Below are 16,088 nucleotides of genomic sequence, written 5' to 3' on the forward strand. Positions count from 1 at the left end.
TTAGGAAGCAGGGCAATTGCCTGGGGCCCCATGCCACAGGAGGCACCGGGAACCTAAGTTGCTCAGGCTTCGGCTTTAGTCCCGGGTGTTGAGGTTCAGGGCCATGGGCTGCAGTCCTGCACGGCAGGGCTTCAGCTTTCTGCCCTGGGCCCTAGCAAGTGTAACTCTGGCCATGCTTGGCAGACCTCCTAAAACCGGCTCGTGGTCCCACAGGGGGTCCTAGACCCCTGATTGAGAACCACTGGCCGAGTGTAAAGAAAAGGAGTACTTGTGGCACCTTAGCGACTAACCAATTTATTTGAGCATAAGCTTTTGTGAGCTACAGCTCACTTCATCGGATGCATTCAGTGGAAAATACAGTGGGGAGATTTATATACACAGAGAACATGAAACAATGGGTGTTACCATACACACTGTAAGGAGAGTGATCAGGTAAGGTGAGCTATTACCAGCAGGAGTGATGACCTAGAATCCTATTTTCGACGCCTCCAACTCAAGGAATATTTCCAACTTTCCCACTCACGAAAGCTTATGCTAAAATAAATTTTAGTCTCTAAGGTGCCACAAGTACTCCTTTTCTTTTTGCGAATACAGACGAACACGGCTGCTACTCTGAAAACTGGCCTAGTGTGTATATTTCATGCACATCATAGCCTTTATTGTGGAACGCCTCACGTATTATAATTCAACTAACATTTTAATTCTCTTGAAACAATGTAATATCTTATAGTACTGTTCATTTCTGAATTTCTGTATCTCAGAGCTATAAAAATGTCCAGCATTTGAAAGTAAGAACCTGTTTTACCCAAGGTATAGGAGGCAATAGTCTCTCAATTTGGGACTCCGCAAGGTAGAGTGAACAAAAATATTAGAAAATATACTACCGGGAATGGAGGTTGTTCATAACTCTGAAATAGTCGTAGCTCTGAACAAAACATTGTTTCTTCTTTCAAAAGTTTACAACTAACCATTGACTTACTACAGCTTGGAAACTTTACTATGCAGATGAAAAATGCCGTTTTCCCTTTATTTTTTTAATAGTTTACATTTAACAGTACTGTACCATATTTGCTCTTTCTTTCCGTTTCTGCTGCTGCCTGATTGCATACTTCTGATTCCAAATGAGATGTGTAGTTGACTGGTCCATTCATAACTGAGGTTTTACTGTAAGTGCATTAGGTCTAACACCTATGACACAATAACATGGTGCTATAAAATGCAGTAATTACTTTTAACATTTATGGAATGTTATTGGAAGTGTTTGTAGGTAGCAGTGAGTGCTTGAAATACAACTCTTACACTATTTTTATTTTGTATATTTATTACTATATTTTTCCATTATCAACTGTAGTGTTACTTGAGGCTTTTCTTCCATATTTCCAGAAAGGTCATAGCTTGCGTGAGAAGCTTGCTGAAATGGAAACCTTCAGAGATATCCTCTGTAGACAGGTTGATACTTTACAGAAATATTTTGATGCCTGTGCAGATGCAGTCTCCAAGGATGAACTTCAGAGGGATAAAGGTAAATAAACTAAATAAAATTACTTACTGTATTGTCCTCACTACAGAAAGCTACCATGTTGTGGAATCCAGTTTCAAAATAGTGGCATCCATAACAATTAAAACAGTGCAGACAGGATCAAACACTATCTAGGTATTTTAATGTATTGTTCACCATAGTGTGTAGTCAGCCAGACCAAATTATATGATGAGAGCATTGTTAACAATGTCTTTTTTTTAAAGGGTGGATTTTGACCTCGCTGCCCATAACCCCACAGCTTTTAAACATATCTTGAACTGGTAGCTTTCAACATCACTGAAGTGTTAAGATATCATCTGAGCCTGTAGCGTTGAACTGTTGGTAGTTCATTTTAAAAAGATTAGCTTAAACCCACAAAAGATGGCAGTCACGTTTATATTTGATATTGCATCCTTCACCTTTGTTGTGACAAATTGAAATGATACTTGGAATAATGGATTATTTCTCAAATCTGAGCTGCCATTCTTGGTTGGTTGGTTAAACTAAGGCAATTTGTCTTAAACCCATAAAGGCCAAGAAGTTAACAAATCACTCAAAAGAAAACTACCTTCTCACTTCAGCATTCGGAAGGTTCACAAAGTATGGTAGCAGGTTTCAGAGTGGTAGCCATGTTAGTCTGTATCAGCAAAAACAACGAGGGGTCCTTGTGGCACCATAGAGACTGACAAATTTATTTGGGCATAAGCTTTCATGGGCTAGAACCCACTTCATCAGATGCATGGAGGCCTTTCTCATTAAATTTCCAGAAAGTGTGTTTGTGTAATTTTAGTTTAAATTTGAAATATGAGCCTTCTGGTGGCAGAAATTCTGCTGAAAAGTGATAACATTTGTAAAATCAGCAATATTGAAATTCCAGTATATATTTTGAGTTTCATGCTTTAATATTAGCTTTTTGTCAGAAGACAAACTGTTTGCCGTATTAAATAAAATGTGATAATGTTTGTGTGGTTAAAATTCTTGGTCAAAATTCAGTAGTAAAGCAATGGTGAGGTTCTGTCCGATGAGGAGAGGGCATGGTCAAAGTTGCTCCCATGGTAGAGACTTCTGAGATCTATTGACTCAGGCTCCAGTTCAGCAAAACACACCCAGAGGGCACGCCGAGCACAATTAAGGATGCTCTGATATCCCAAATAAGCAAAGCATTTTAGCACATGCACTTAAGCACATGCTTAAGTGCCCTGCTTAATTGGGGTTTCAGTACATCCTTGATTGTGCTAGGAGTGCCCTCTTCTGAAACGCCCTCTAGTTTTATGGCGGTGCTGACTGTCTTTAGTCCCTAGCAAAGTGGGGCAAGGTTGTGGACAGTGTGTACGTGTGTAACCCTCCATTTAGCAGACTTTCTGCTGATGGGGACTCCAGCAAGATCTGTCTGGCTGGTGAGTCTTGCCCACATGCTCAGGATTTAGCATATTGATCACTGATCAATTAGCTGATCGCCATATTTGGGGTCGGGAAGGAATTTTCCTCCAGGGCAGATTGGCAAAAGCCCTGGGGGTTTTTCGCCTTCCTCTGCAGCGTGGGGCATGGATCACTTCCTGGAGGATTCTCTGCGCCTTGAAGTCTTTAAACCGTGATTTGAGGACTTCAGTAGCTCACACATAGGTCAGGGGTTTGTTACAGGATTTGGTGGGTGAGATTCTGTGGCCTGCATTGTACAGGAGGTCAGACTAAATGATCATAATGGTCCCTTCTGACCTTAGTCTGAGTCTATGCTGGACCTTGGAACAATTCTAGTACCTTGTTGCTTATTTAGTACAGTAGAATCTCAGAGTTACAAATACCTGAGGAATGAAGGTTGTCCATAACGCTGAACAAAACATTACGGTGGTTCTTTTAAAAGTTTGCAAGTGAACATTGACTTAAGACAGCTTTGAGACTTTACTATGCAGAAGAAAAATGTTGCTTTTAATATCTTAATTTAAATGAAACAAGCACAGAAACAGTTGCCTTGCCAAATCTTTTTTTACAACTTTTCCTTTATAGTTTTAGTAATTTATGTTTAACTCAGTACTGTGCTGTATAGTATTTGGGTTTATTTGTTTTGGGGTTTTTTGTTTTTGTCTCTGCTGCCTGATTGTGTACTTCCGATTCCAAAAGAGATGTGTGGTTGGCCAGTCAGTTCGTAACTCTGGTGTTCATAACTCTGAGGCTCTATTGTAATAGAGAAAGAAGGAAAACAATTCAGTATTTTACACTGGACTCCAATATTACAGTTCTGTCACTGTTAAGCAAATTATGGCCCCAGGCAACAAGAGTCTAAACGTTTCCTATGCAAAATTAAAGTAACTTTAGAAGTATTTATTAATACTTGGAAATATGGAAATACTGGTCAACCATCCAAATGCTACAGTAATACTTTCCTGCTCAATAAGAATTTGAAAAGAACCCTTTTCTGTCATGTGCTTCTTAGTTGGACATGCAAATAATCTCTCTCTCTCAAATTTAGTGGTTGAAGATGATGAAGATGATTTTCCTACAATGCGTTCTGATGCAGATTTCTTGCATAATAGTAATGGCAGTAAGGAAAAATGTAAGTACTTCTAAATTTGCATTAACTCAAGTTTTCTCCAGATATAGGTTATTCCAATTATTCCTATCTTATAGAAAGTATAGTGACGAGCCTGGTATATAAATCTAGAACAGTGGTTCTCAATCTGTGGGCCACTTGCGGCCCAGTTGCTGCAGATGATGCGACATCCTCAGAGCCATACAAGTAGTATACATATTGTGTTGATGTGGCCCACGATGGTAAATAGGTTGAGAACCACTGATGTAGATAGTTATAATGTGTTGATTTGTAAAGCAAACAAAACAGCTTAATGATGTGTATAGGAATGGTAGCTGTTCATACCTCACTGATTAAACCATTTTAAATCTATAACTTCACTAGTCAATTAGTGTCAAGGCTCTCTAAGTCACATTTCAGTATTCTGCTAACATTCACCAACTACTTTTGTGATTGTCACTTTGGAATATTGAATACTAAAGGCTGCACGTAAATGTTAATGTTGTGAGCCTGGCAGCTTCAAATTTCCTGTTGTGCCTAACTCCAGGTCTACACTGTGAACTCTTGCTGGCAATACCATGTTGGTTGGAGTATGATCAGGTGTGATTTATGTCTGAAATAGCTGTGCCAGAAAAACCCCTAATGTGGATGCAGCTTAGGGGAAAACTGTGCTTTTGCCAGTATAGCTTATTTCACTTGGGAGGAGGGAGGGAGTGGGGGAGACCACTGGAATAAGCTACGTCAGACGGAGTGCAGTTTGCCCATATAAGATGCATTCATACTAGGAGTGATATGCTGGTAGAATAATGAAGGTAGAATTTTGATCGTAGATGCCCTTTATTTTAATATTTTGTTGTGAGACTATAAAGCTGTATGAAGTTGTGCTTGGAAGCTCATGTATAGTGGCAAATACGTTTATTATCTGAAATAATTGTCACTGAACACTATCTATTAAAAGGTCGATTGATTGAATACAATAATCTAATCAAGGAGGTGTGCTAGGATTTAACTATTCTGTTTTTACTAAAGAAAGTAGTTTTCTTTCCATCTCACTTCTATCAGTAGAAACTGTCATCATGGAATTAACATTCATCAGCTGCATTTTTAGGCCCTGCCTGCACTTACGTGTTTGCTAGTGTCCATATTCAGGGAGAATTATTCGGACAACACCCACACCCCAAGTGAAGACACAGCTTATACAAGCAAGAGTTCTTTTGCTATTATAGTTTAAAACTGTTCCCCGAATAGAATAATCTGCCTTTATGCTAGGGCTTTTACTGACATAGCCATGTTGGTAAGGGTTTGCTTCTCCCCATCCACATTCAAAACTGACAGTTATGCTGGCAAAACTTTTAAGTGTAAATAGACTAAGCCTACTATCCCCCTCATCCTATACAGAAAACCCTTGCTGTTGAGGCCGATGAGAGATATTTAGGGTGGATCCCACAATATTGGAAAAAGCCTTTTCCAATGCCACTTGAATGCAGAGGAGTCATTCGCAATGGGACAAGTGGGGCAGTTACCCGCTTTACCACCCGTTTTGTCCCCCCTGACTTTTGGGAGGTCTGTATGCTCCATTGTCTTCCTTTTTTGTCCTCCCTTTCTCTTTGCAGGATATAATATAACATATATGTTATATATGTTGATGCAACTTTGCCTCCACAGAATTTTTCTGATATGGTTCCATTGCTTGCAAGCTGATGTTTTTTACATGAAAGTATAAGCTGTAATGTTAGCTATTAAAACTAAACTCGGGGAGATACAAACTCTAACTAATTTCACTGCATAATATGTTTTAAAAGGATGAGGTGGAATTGTCAGTAATTCTGTTTCTTTGTATCTGCATTTCAGGGAGATATTTGCTATATAAACTAGATTGTGATGTATGGGACAGCCCATTATGAAATCCACCCCACATTTTGTTTGTGTTTTAATGTGTGCATCTGGTCATCATGGGACTGAAAAATGTAGAAATTATTGTGTCTCTGCATTTCTCGTTTTTTATGTTGATATCACTTGAAAATCATGTTCCTTTATAAAAGTTTGCCAAAATAGCCAATTTTAACTCTTCAAGGACAGTTGTAATCGATAGGTCTCAAAGTGTAATTGTAAGTGAGGAATCACTGACCAGTTGTGTTTCTAGTGGAGTCCCACAGAGATCGGTTCTTGACCTTACGTTATTTAACATTTTTATCAAAGACCTGGGAAAAAATAAAATCATCACTGATAAAGTTTGCAGATGGCACAAAAATTGAGGGAGTAATAAATAATGAACAGGACAGAGCAATGATTAAGAGCAATCTGGATCGCTTGTTAAGCTGGGCACAATCTTAACAATATGTTTTAATATGGCTAAATGTAAGTGTCTACATCTAGGAACAAAGAATGTAAGCCATAATTAGGTATCCTAGGAAGTAGTGATTCTGGAAAAGATTTGGGGGGTGGAGGTCGATAATCAGCTGAACGTGAGCTCCCAGTGTGACACTCTGGCGAAAGGACTTAATGCGATCCTTAGGTACATAAATGGGGGAATCTTGAGTAGGAGTAGAGAGGTTATTTTACCCCTTTATTTAGAACTGGTGTGACCGCTGCTGGAATAGTGTGTCCAGTTCTGGCATCCACAGTTCGAAAGGATGTTGATAAATTGGAGAGTATTCCGAGAAGATCCATGAGAATGATTAAAAAATTAGAAAACATGGCTCTCGGTAAACTCAGATCTTAATCTGTTTAGCTTAACAAAGAGAAGGTTAACGGGTGACTTGATTATAGTCTGTAACTACATGGGGAACAAATATTTAATAGTGGGCTCTATCCTCTAACAGAGAAAGGTATAACATGATACAATGACTAGAAGTCAAAGCTAGACAAATTCGGACTGGAAATAAGGCATACATTTTTAATAAGGCTATTTAATAAATAAGGCTGTAATTAGCCTTCAGGACAATTTACCAATGGTCTTAGTGGTTTATCCATCACTAGCTTTTTTTTTAAATCAAGACTGAGTGTTTTTCTAAAAGATATGGTCTAGGAATTATTTGGGGGAAGTTCTGTCTCCTGTGTTATACAGGAGCTCAGACTGAATTATCACAGTGGTCCCTTCTGGCCTTGGAAGGTATGAATCTATAAAATTACATGTAGTATATTATTGGTACCTGATATATTGGCTGTAGTTTAGGTCACAAAGCAGTTACTGCTATAACCCTTTGCTTTTGTATGCTCGTAACTTTCAAGATGGTCACCTTGTGTGGCTGAAATTTTCCATGCTTGGACACTGCCCAAAGATGAGGTAGTCTGAGTGAAAATTATTCATCTGCATCTTAATGGCAAGTGGGGAGAGTACTTTTTCCCATTGTGTATTTAAAAACAAAAATGATGGGTTTTATTAGTGTATCGTATTGACACCTAGAGGCCTTAACAGAGATTAGGGCCTCTTTGTGATAGGTGGTGCACAGACTCATAAGAGACTATCCTGCTCTGAAGAGCTTATTTAATTAGATAGGTAAAGGGTGGGAAAGAGAAAGTATTATCCCCTTTTAACAGATTGGGAGCTATAGCACAGAAAGATTAAGTGATTTGCCTAGGGTCACACAAAGGGTCTGTGGAAGAACTATGAAAGTAACCCAGAGTTCCTGAGTCTCAGTCCCATGCCTTAACCACAATTTCTCTAATCACAATTTTTAATGGGGCTCCAGTAAAACAGCTGAAGATTGAAAATTAAGATGGATGTGGTCCTTCTTGTGGACTAGTACCTTCATTTGATATTAGGGACAGTATTAATATATGAAATGGAAAAATCCATTTTTGAGCAAGTTAATATTTAAGAGTCTAATGAGGCCTCCACCCTCTGTCTGATATTACTACAAACATTTTCCCTTCCTGACCTAATCAGGCATCTTTGGCAGAGACAAGCAGTTGGAATAGTTTTCATCAGGGAGACTGCAAGTGCTAATTAAAAACAGACCCAATCTCTTCCCACCACTGTTCAGACCTCGACATAAAGAGCAGGAGAAGTTGTAGATTATCATGATTTTGGGTCTTTGCAGAATTTGCTGCATTCCTATTATGATTTTATATTGTTGATATGGCCTAAAAATCAGGAAGTCCATAATAGTCAGACTCAGTTTTTCTAGGAAACAAGGCAGTAGGGCCTCCTCCCTTAATCCGTCTTTTTCAATACTTCCTATCAATCTCTGAATTCATTTCTAAATTGCTATTGATTTCCAATGCTTTCAGTGAACCCAATGCACCATTCCCTTGCTTCCTCACTCTACTCTTACAGTCTTGACCTCCTTTACATTCTTTCACCAGTATTCTCCATTGGTGGCGGAAGAGAATGAGGGAGGTTCTGGCTTTTGCTCAGAGCTTATCTACACCATATGGTAAAGTGCCCTAGGGTGTTTCGATTTCTAAAGTGCATAAAAGTGGTGTGCATTAACTTGTCCATGTAGACCCTGCTGGTGTGCACGAAATGTTCCCTAGTGCACTTTAATTGTAACAGCACTGTTATAGTGCACTAGGGAACATTTAGTGTGCTTTAACATAATACTGTTACTTTAAAGCACACTAGGAAACATTTAGTACGCACCTGCCGGGTTTACAAAAGTCAATTAGTGCACAATACATTTGTGGGCTTTAGAAATCACAACCCCATAGCGTGCATTACCCCACCATGTAGACAAAGCCTCACTGTCCCTGTGGAACAATATTTTCTCCTTCCACAACTTTCTTTTCCTGTCTCTCCTACAAATTAAATGATATTTCTCTATATTATTCAACATGGAGTATGTTTTGTTATCTGTATGAGAATACAATTTATTTTCACATCACAATGTGTGTAGATTAGGGTATTTGAAGCCTTTGATTTATACTTAATGATTGGAAGACTTGAAGCGATATATAATCCTTAACCCTCCCTTCAAAAAGCTTTTTCATGTTGTTAAAGGAGAGAATCCTAAGTATCTCTAGAGCATTAGACCACGCATTGAGACCATGTGACACCCTCCTTCCATTCTCCCTGACTGTAGGTGTTTGCAGTCTTTTACCATTAGAGAACAGTGATTACATCTAGATAATTTTTTATTTTTTACTTGAACAGCTTACTCAGATGAAAGCATTAGCTCAGTCTGTCAGACAAATATGTGTTACATAGGTTTATACAAACATTCTTCTATTTTAAAAATTCATAAAATCTAACTTAGATGCAAAGTAAATAATATTGTGACAAACTGACAAAGACCAGAAGATGAATGAAGACAGTTGGTCTTTAGCTTGTTCAATTATGAGTTACTTTCTTATCTAACTATATTAAGAGGGGAGTTGCTTGTGCTTTCTAGTATTTTGTGACATTACATGTGCTGTATTTGATGCACTATTTTGTCACCCTTTGTATGAGCTTGTGTTATAAGTACTTTTTTTGTCACATTTTTAAGTGATTTGTTTAAATAGCCTTAGCAACAGATGGTTTGGCTGGCAGCATGAAGTATTTGAAACTACAGAACCCACTGTACTTACGGAGAATTCAACACACTTGCTATAATGGTTACCTTTTAAAGATAATGTATTTTACTTTATTATTACTATTTTTAAAAAACTCAAATCATCTATTTAAAGTTTCTTTAATATTCCATTTTGGGTATGATTACATTTTAAAATTGTTGCTTTTTCAATACATTATCAGTTAAATTTTAAGGTTGTTCTGTTTTAATTAGACCCCACTTCAAGCTGTCAAAATGCTATTGTTAAAAAGTATTACCACTCCCTCCACCCACATGATTTGCTGAGTAACATAGCATAGCGAGTAGACTTGGGGAAATACACTACAGTAAGATGAAGCTGAAGGAATGCGTTCCTGCCTTTGAGCCTCTTTCCTGCTCCTACGGTTAGCTGGGAATTATTGGTCACCTTTATTTTAATTTTTTTAAATGAACTTCACACTAGTTAGCTAGAAGCCTCTTTAGACAGCTGGCTGTAATCTAGGGCTTGTTGTACCCACCTTAGTGACTCAAATGAATACTGTATCAGAGAGAATGAATCTTATCTATTTGTTTCAGTATTTCCACATGTAACACCCAAAGGAATTAATGGAATAGACTTTAAAGGGGAAGCTATAACTTTCAAGGCAACTACTGCTGGAATCCTAGCTACACTTTCTCATTGTATTGAACTCATGGTAAAACGTGAGGAGAGCTGGCAAAAAAGACTGGATAAGGTAAGAGATTTCCCTTCTATTTTGCTACTACAGTAGATCAAGTTGCTGTCTTTTAACCCGAAACTTCAATTGTGATGAGGATGTTAACTTGTATTCCTATTCCATAAAGTTATATAGAAACTAGGCAAATGCCAAAGGTTGATCCTTGTTGTGCAGATCATATAGCATGTCATCCATCCTGTGCTAGTTTTCTATCCACACCTTGTTCCACAGACTATTCCTAAATTTAATTGTTTTTAAATGTAGAGGTGAGCTAGCAGGTCTCCATAACAATAGGCATATTTCGTGCAACTTCCTAAGAGAAAGACCAGTAGCTTTTCTTTATAAAGTTCTCTATAAATCTATAGTACTATGTTAATTGTAATGATAAAGGATGGTGGCAATACTGGGACATAACCATTTTGTGGGGTGCTCTTTTACGACTTTAAAATATTGTCTAAATATATGGTGTAATTAATACACCTGTTGAAAACAAAGTAATTTCTAAATGCTAATAAATCAAATCTTACAGTAATTAGGGAAGCAACTTTAAAGAGAAAAACAGCACCACCTACTCTGGAGCTAATCGCTAATGGCAGTAGTGGTTCATGTTGAATCTGTTCAATGACCATGAATACCGCTAAAGTCTAGAAGGAACAGGGATAATCTCTTCTCCCTTCAGATGAGGTTGCTGGAAGTGTCTGTTACTACCACTTAATGTGTTGATTCCCAGGGCCCAGCCTTCACTGTGATTGGCCTGCCACATGTGCTGTCCTCTAGTCATTTGCCACCTCTTGTTTGAATTTAGTATGTTACCATACTGTGCATCATGTGGTATCTCAGGTCTTACTTCAGTTTGTGTAGCATGCTGACATATTAAATTCATATACAAGAGGACCCCAAACGGGAGTCCTAGGATCTTCTGGGAAATTTCTTTGTAGGCCAGTCCAAGCTTGGTATAGAATATCTATTTTAAAATATAAGGTGGTTTTTCTAGAGCATAGCTTTACAAATGACATTTTGTGAAAGAGTGGATTTTGTTTAGCGTGGATATAATGTCCAACTTGTGTGCATATTTTAACACTGATGCAACTTTTGTGAAGATATTTTGCTGTTGCTCCTGGCAAAAAGCAGTGTCAGCATGTAGTTTATTAGCTTAGTTAGGGCCTCTGATTAGTTAAGTGTCATATTGGTAATCCTTACAAACTGCTGTGATTAACTTCAATCTCTTTCCCCATCCCTCTGCCTTACATGAACTTGAAATGTTTCATACTGAAAGCAATTAAAATGTAATTAACCTATGTGTGAATGGAAAATAGCTTTTTAATTAATTTGGTTGGATTTGGCCTCTAAGTTTAATATATAGGCTACAAAAACTGAACTTCATTTTATTAAAGTTGAATTAGATAAGGAAAAGAAAAGGGAGTAAGCAAGGAAATAAATATCTACATAATCTCCAGCATCTGATCTTTTGTCTGCCCCATGCTAAACCCTTGTGTTGATGCCTTAGTTCTTCAAGTGTCCTCTGTATGTTAATTCCTGAGGCTATGGGTAGACTGCTGCAGCTGAATGGTGGAATGTACTGTTATCAGTGCCTGTTACAATGTTGAAGCACTCAGGCTTCCCCTTCTGCTGCTCCTCCCAGCAGTTGAGCATGTTCTGGGGCAGGGCTATAAAAGGGGGTGCAGCAGCGGTTGCAGCCTCCATTCTTTCCAGCCGCTGACTCAAATGGACATGAACCTTCTTTGGATTTCCTCGATCCGTAGAGTTTTAGATACGAGCCTTGTTCCTTTTGTATATACAATTAGTTAGTGTCAACATGGGCATTGATGGCGGATCTTAAAGATAGACATACAGACACAAGAGATGCACATCACACCCCATGGTCTTTCCTGCATTGGATGCCTACACTCAGAGTTGAAGTTTGAAGTTTTTAAGAGAGGACCATTCTCCTTATATGGGACCTTTACCCCACATGCCAGAAAAGAGGCAGAATAGATTCCAAGCCCTCTTACTACAAGAAGCATTATCTATTAAATCTTCTGGATCAGAAATTTCTTAAGCTTCTCGTGGGGGGGAGAATAGAGGCCTTAATTGGAATGAGGCATTTCCAGTTCCAGAAAGACGGTGTTGAAATTGTCATCCTCTGCTCTGAGCTTTGGTTCTAAGATAACTGAGCTCTTGTTAGCTAAACCTTTGCACCCAGTTCCAAGAAAGGTACAGTTTGACTGAAACAGGTTGCTTTTTTGTTTGAAACTATGCTTGAGGCGCCTATGGATCTGGGACCCTGGTTCTGAGGAAAAAGAAGGCCAAGACTAAACACCTTTTGGTGCCTCTGAAGATTTCCCATTGAAGTGAGTCATTCACCTCAGATTATGGACTTGTGGATCCAAGCCATTTATAGATCCAAACATTAAGGGCTCTATATCATGAGAACGTTCCCATGCAATGGGTCCAAGAAGACAGTTGGATCAGAGTATCTCATCATTTCCAGTTCCATCTAGTGTTACTGCACAAGTACACTCAGAACCATGTCCCTTGGATCCTTTCAATTCCTCACCAATATTGGGGAACTGTACAAGGACTCTGCTCAGCTCCTTCCATCAGATAAATGACAGAGAGGAGACATTTTATCACATGATCTGCAGACATTTTACCATCACCAAAGACCCCTGTTGGATGGTCTGAGAAGAAATTGTTTCCTTTGTCTTTGTAGCAGAACCTTACTTCAGTTGTATCTCCTATAATTTCTCTGTCAGTCTAGAATGGGTTCTGCATTCAGAAGAGCTGGATCAGTCTGTCTGTCCAGAAACTGAGTCATTACCTTTACCTTCTAAGAAACATTTTTTCTGAGGTAGACTATCACAAATGTCCTTATCCTGATTACGACATGATACCAGACTAGAACAGTTGTCAGGATTGGCAGATGCCATCCTGGATGCCATCGTTATGCTGGCTGACTCCAGAGTTTCCCTATCAATCCTTTTTAAGATCTACATCTTGATTTTCATGTCCAGGTAGTGGTGCCCCTACAGATCTGAAAAACTTGGATCCTAGACAGTGGGATCCTTAAGTGAAAGATAAGTCACGCACTGTTGTTCCTGATACACTATACATAGAAGAGGAGGAGGGAGATTCACCTCGTCAAATGAACATTCAGCATCCTGAACAGGAGTTAGCTGGGGACTCCTCTCCTAATAAAAATGTTGGTGTCCTTTAAGCTTCATCTCCTTCTGAAGATGCTACTCAATTTCAGGAACTAGTCAACAGAATGGTTACTATTTTAAAAATACCATCTGTGACAGTAGAGGAAGCTCCCCATCCTGTCCCTGATATCCTTGATACTACATCTTCTAACAAGGTATATTCTTGCCCCATCTTGGAAGGTCTCTGGCAACCAGGGATATCAGTATGGAATAATCTATCACCCTCTCAACCACTATCTTTATTTTTTTTAAAAAAAAAAAAAAAAAAAAAAACCACCTCTGCATTGTTGCAGCCAGAACAAATGAGATCAAGATCAGAATATTTACTTGTACTTTTAATGACAGAGAAGGGAAAAGACTAGATTCTTTGGGAAGAAAACTTTTTTTCTTCCACTTCTCTGATCATGAGGATCACTAACTATTAAGCTATCATGGCTAGGTACCAATTTCATCATTTGGACATAATTGCACTTTTTTTTTTAAGAATATTTCTGAAATGCATCAAAGATTAGTCAGTGCCCCTGTCAAAGGACAGAATGTGGCTAAGTACATCTGAGGGAGTTCTTTGAAGTCTCAGATGCAGTTTCAAGATCAGCAGCCGCTGCCATAACTCTTTGCAGACGCACATGGTTATGTTCTTCCTTTCTTCCCTTTGAAACAAAATAAATTCAGGATCTTCCATTTGTGGGAAATGGTCTCTTCAGTTCTGAAATGGACAAAGTCTTAAAGAAAACAGAAGATGAGATCAGCGGCTAGGACTTCGGGTCTTTTGCAGTCCTTTAAAATGAGAAATCTTGCACCTGCCTTAGATATCAGACAATGCTATCTGCCTTTCTTTGTTGTCTTCGAATTATACTCCTGAAAATTTCACTATCTACAGCAGCATTCTACTGCTTCTCAACCACAATATTTTGAAAGTGATCCTCCAAATCAGGGTGAGACCAAAGAATTCTTCCACTTCTCTGCATGATGCTAGACCTCAAGTTTTACATCAAGATTGAGAGCTGCAAATCGATCTTGATCCTCCTTTCCCTTTTGGGGACCATCTATCTCATTTTTATATGTTGCAAAATATTACCACAGAGGGGTTTTGAACATCATAAAAAAAGGTTATACCATTTAATTTGAGGATGCCCCCTCCTTTTCTTGATTCCCTCTCTTAAGAAGCTATTAAGAACAGAAATTCACTCTTTTACTAAAGGAAGCAATAGAGGAGGTCTTAATAAATCTCAAATCTTGGCTTCTTCTCCCATTATTTACTAGTCCCAAAGACAAATAGGGTTGTACATCTGATCTTGGAGCTAAGAAAATTAAACAGGTTGTCATAAATATAAAGAGAAGGGTAACTACCTTTCTGTATACAGAGCTATAAAATCCCTCCTGGCCAGAGGCATGACCCTTTCACCTGTGAAGGGTTAAGAAGCTAAGGTAACCTAGCTGGCACCTGACCCAAAATGACAAATGAGAGGGCAAGATACTTTCAAATCTGGGGGGGGGGACACAAAGGTTTCTGTCTGTCTGTGTGATGTTTTTGCCGGGAACAGATCAGGAATGCAGACTTACAACTCCTGTTAACTTAGTAAGTAATCTAGCTAGAAATGCGTTAGATTTCCTTTTGTTTAATGGCTGGTAAACTACGCTGTGCTGGATGGCATATACATTCCTGTTTGTGTGTCTTTTTGTAACTTAAGGTTCTCCCTACAGAGATTCTCTGTTTTGAATCTGATTACCCTGTAAGGTATTTGCCATCCTGATTTTACAGAGGTGATTCTTTTACCTTTTATTTAACTAAAATTCTTCTTTTAAGAACCTGATTGATTTTTCATTGTTCTTAAGATCCAAGGGTTTGGATCTGTGTTCACCTGTACAAATTGGTGAGGATTCTTATCAAGCCTTCCCCAGGAAAGGGGGTGTAGGGCTTGGGGGGATATTTTGGGGGAAGACATCTCCAAGTGGGCTCTTCCCTGTTCTTTGTTTAAAATGCTTGGTGGTGGCAGCATATGGTTCAAGGACAAGGCAAAGTTTGTACCTTGAGGAAGTTTTTAACCTAAGCTGGTAAGAATAAGCTTAGGGGGTCTTTCATGCAGGTCCCCACATCTGTACCTTAAAGTTCAGAGTGGAGAAGAAACCTTGACACAGGTACATCTGGAAGTTTCGGTTCAGAATGTTGACTCTTGGATCCATCATCACTTCTTTGATATATAGATAGGTTTGCAGCTCTCAGCCTCAAGGATGTTTATTTCCATATTTTGATACAGTCATAAGAAGATACCTTCAGTTCTCCTTAGGGCGGGACCATTTTCAATACAAGGATGGTGGATTGCACAAACTTTTTGTACACCATTATTTTGAAGGCTAGAATAATGAACTACAAACATAGGCTATGTACACACTACAGTTTATGTCGGTATAAGTTACGTTGCTCAGATGTGTGAATAAGCCAACCCCCTGAGCAACGTAAATTACACCAACCTAATGGCTGGTGTGGACAGCGCTATATCTCCCACCAACATAGGTACCACTTCTCGCAAGGGATGGAGTGATTAAGTTGACGCGAGAGCTCTCTCCTGTCGGCTTAGAGCATCTGCACTTGTAAGCTCTGTAGTGTAGCCATAGCCATAGAGTACATAAATCTATATATACATAAAG

General features: G+C 38.8%; 1 protein-coding gene across 4 annotated transcripts in view; it reads left to right on the forward strand.

Moving 5' to 3' along the window:
* Positions 1-16,088, forward strand: part of CERT1 (ceramide transporter 1) — a 168,794-nt gene that overhangs the window by 105,285 nt on the left and 47,421 nt on the right. For all 4 annotated transcript variants that reach the window (XM_073344213.2, XM_073344212.2, XM_073344216.2 and 1 more), the window contains exons 5-7: positions 1,384-1,522; positions 3,987-4,070; positions 10,097-10,254. In XM_073344213.2, coding sequence (XP_073200314.1) covers positions 1,384-1,522; positions 3,987-4,070; positions 10,097-10,254 — 381 coding nt within the window. The remainder of the gene's footprint in view (positions 1-1,383; positions 1,523-3,986; positions 4,071-10,096; positions 10,255-16,088) is intronic.

Source organism: Lepidochelys kempii, chromosome 5 (genome assembly GCF_965140285.1).
Source record: "Lepidochelys kempii isolate rLepKem1 chromosome 5, rLepKem1.hap1, whole genome shotgun sequence".
NCBI classification, from domain to species: Eukaryota; Metazoa; Chordata; order Testudines; family Cheloniidae; genus Lepidochelys; species Lepidochelys kempii.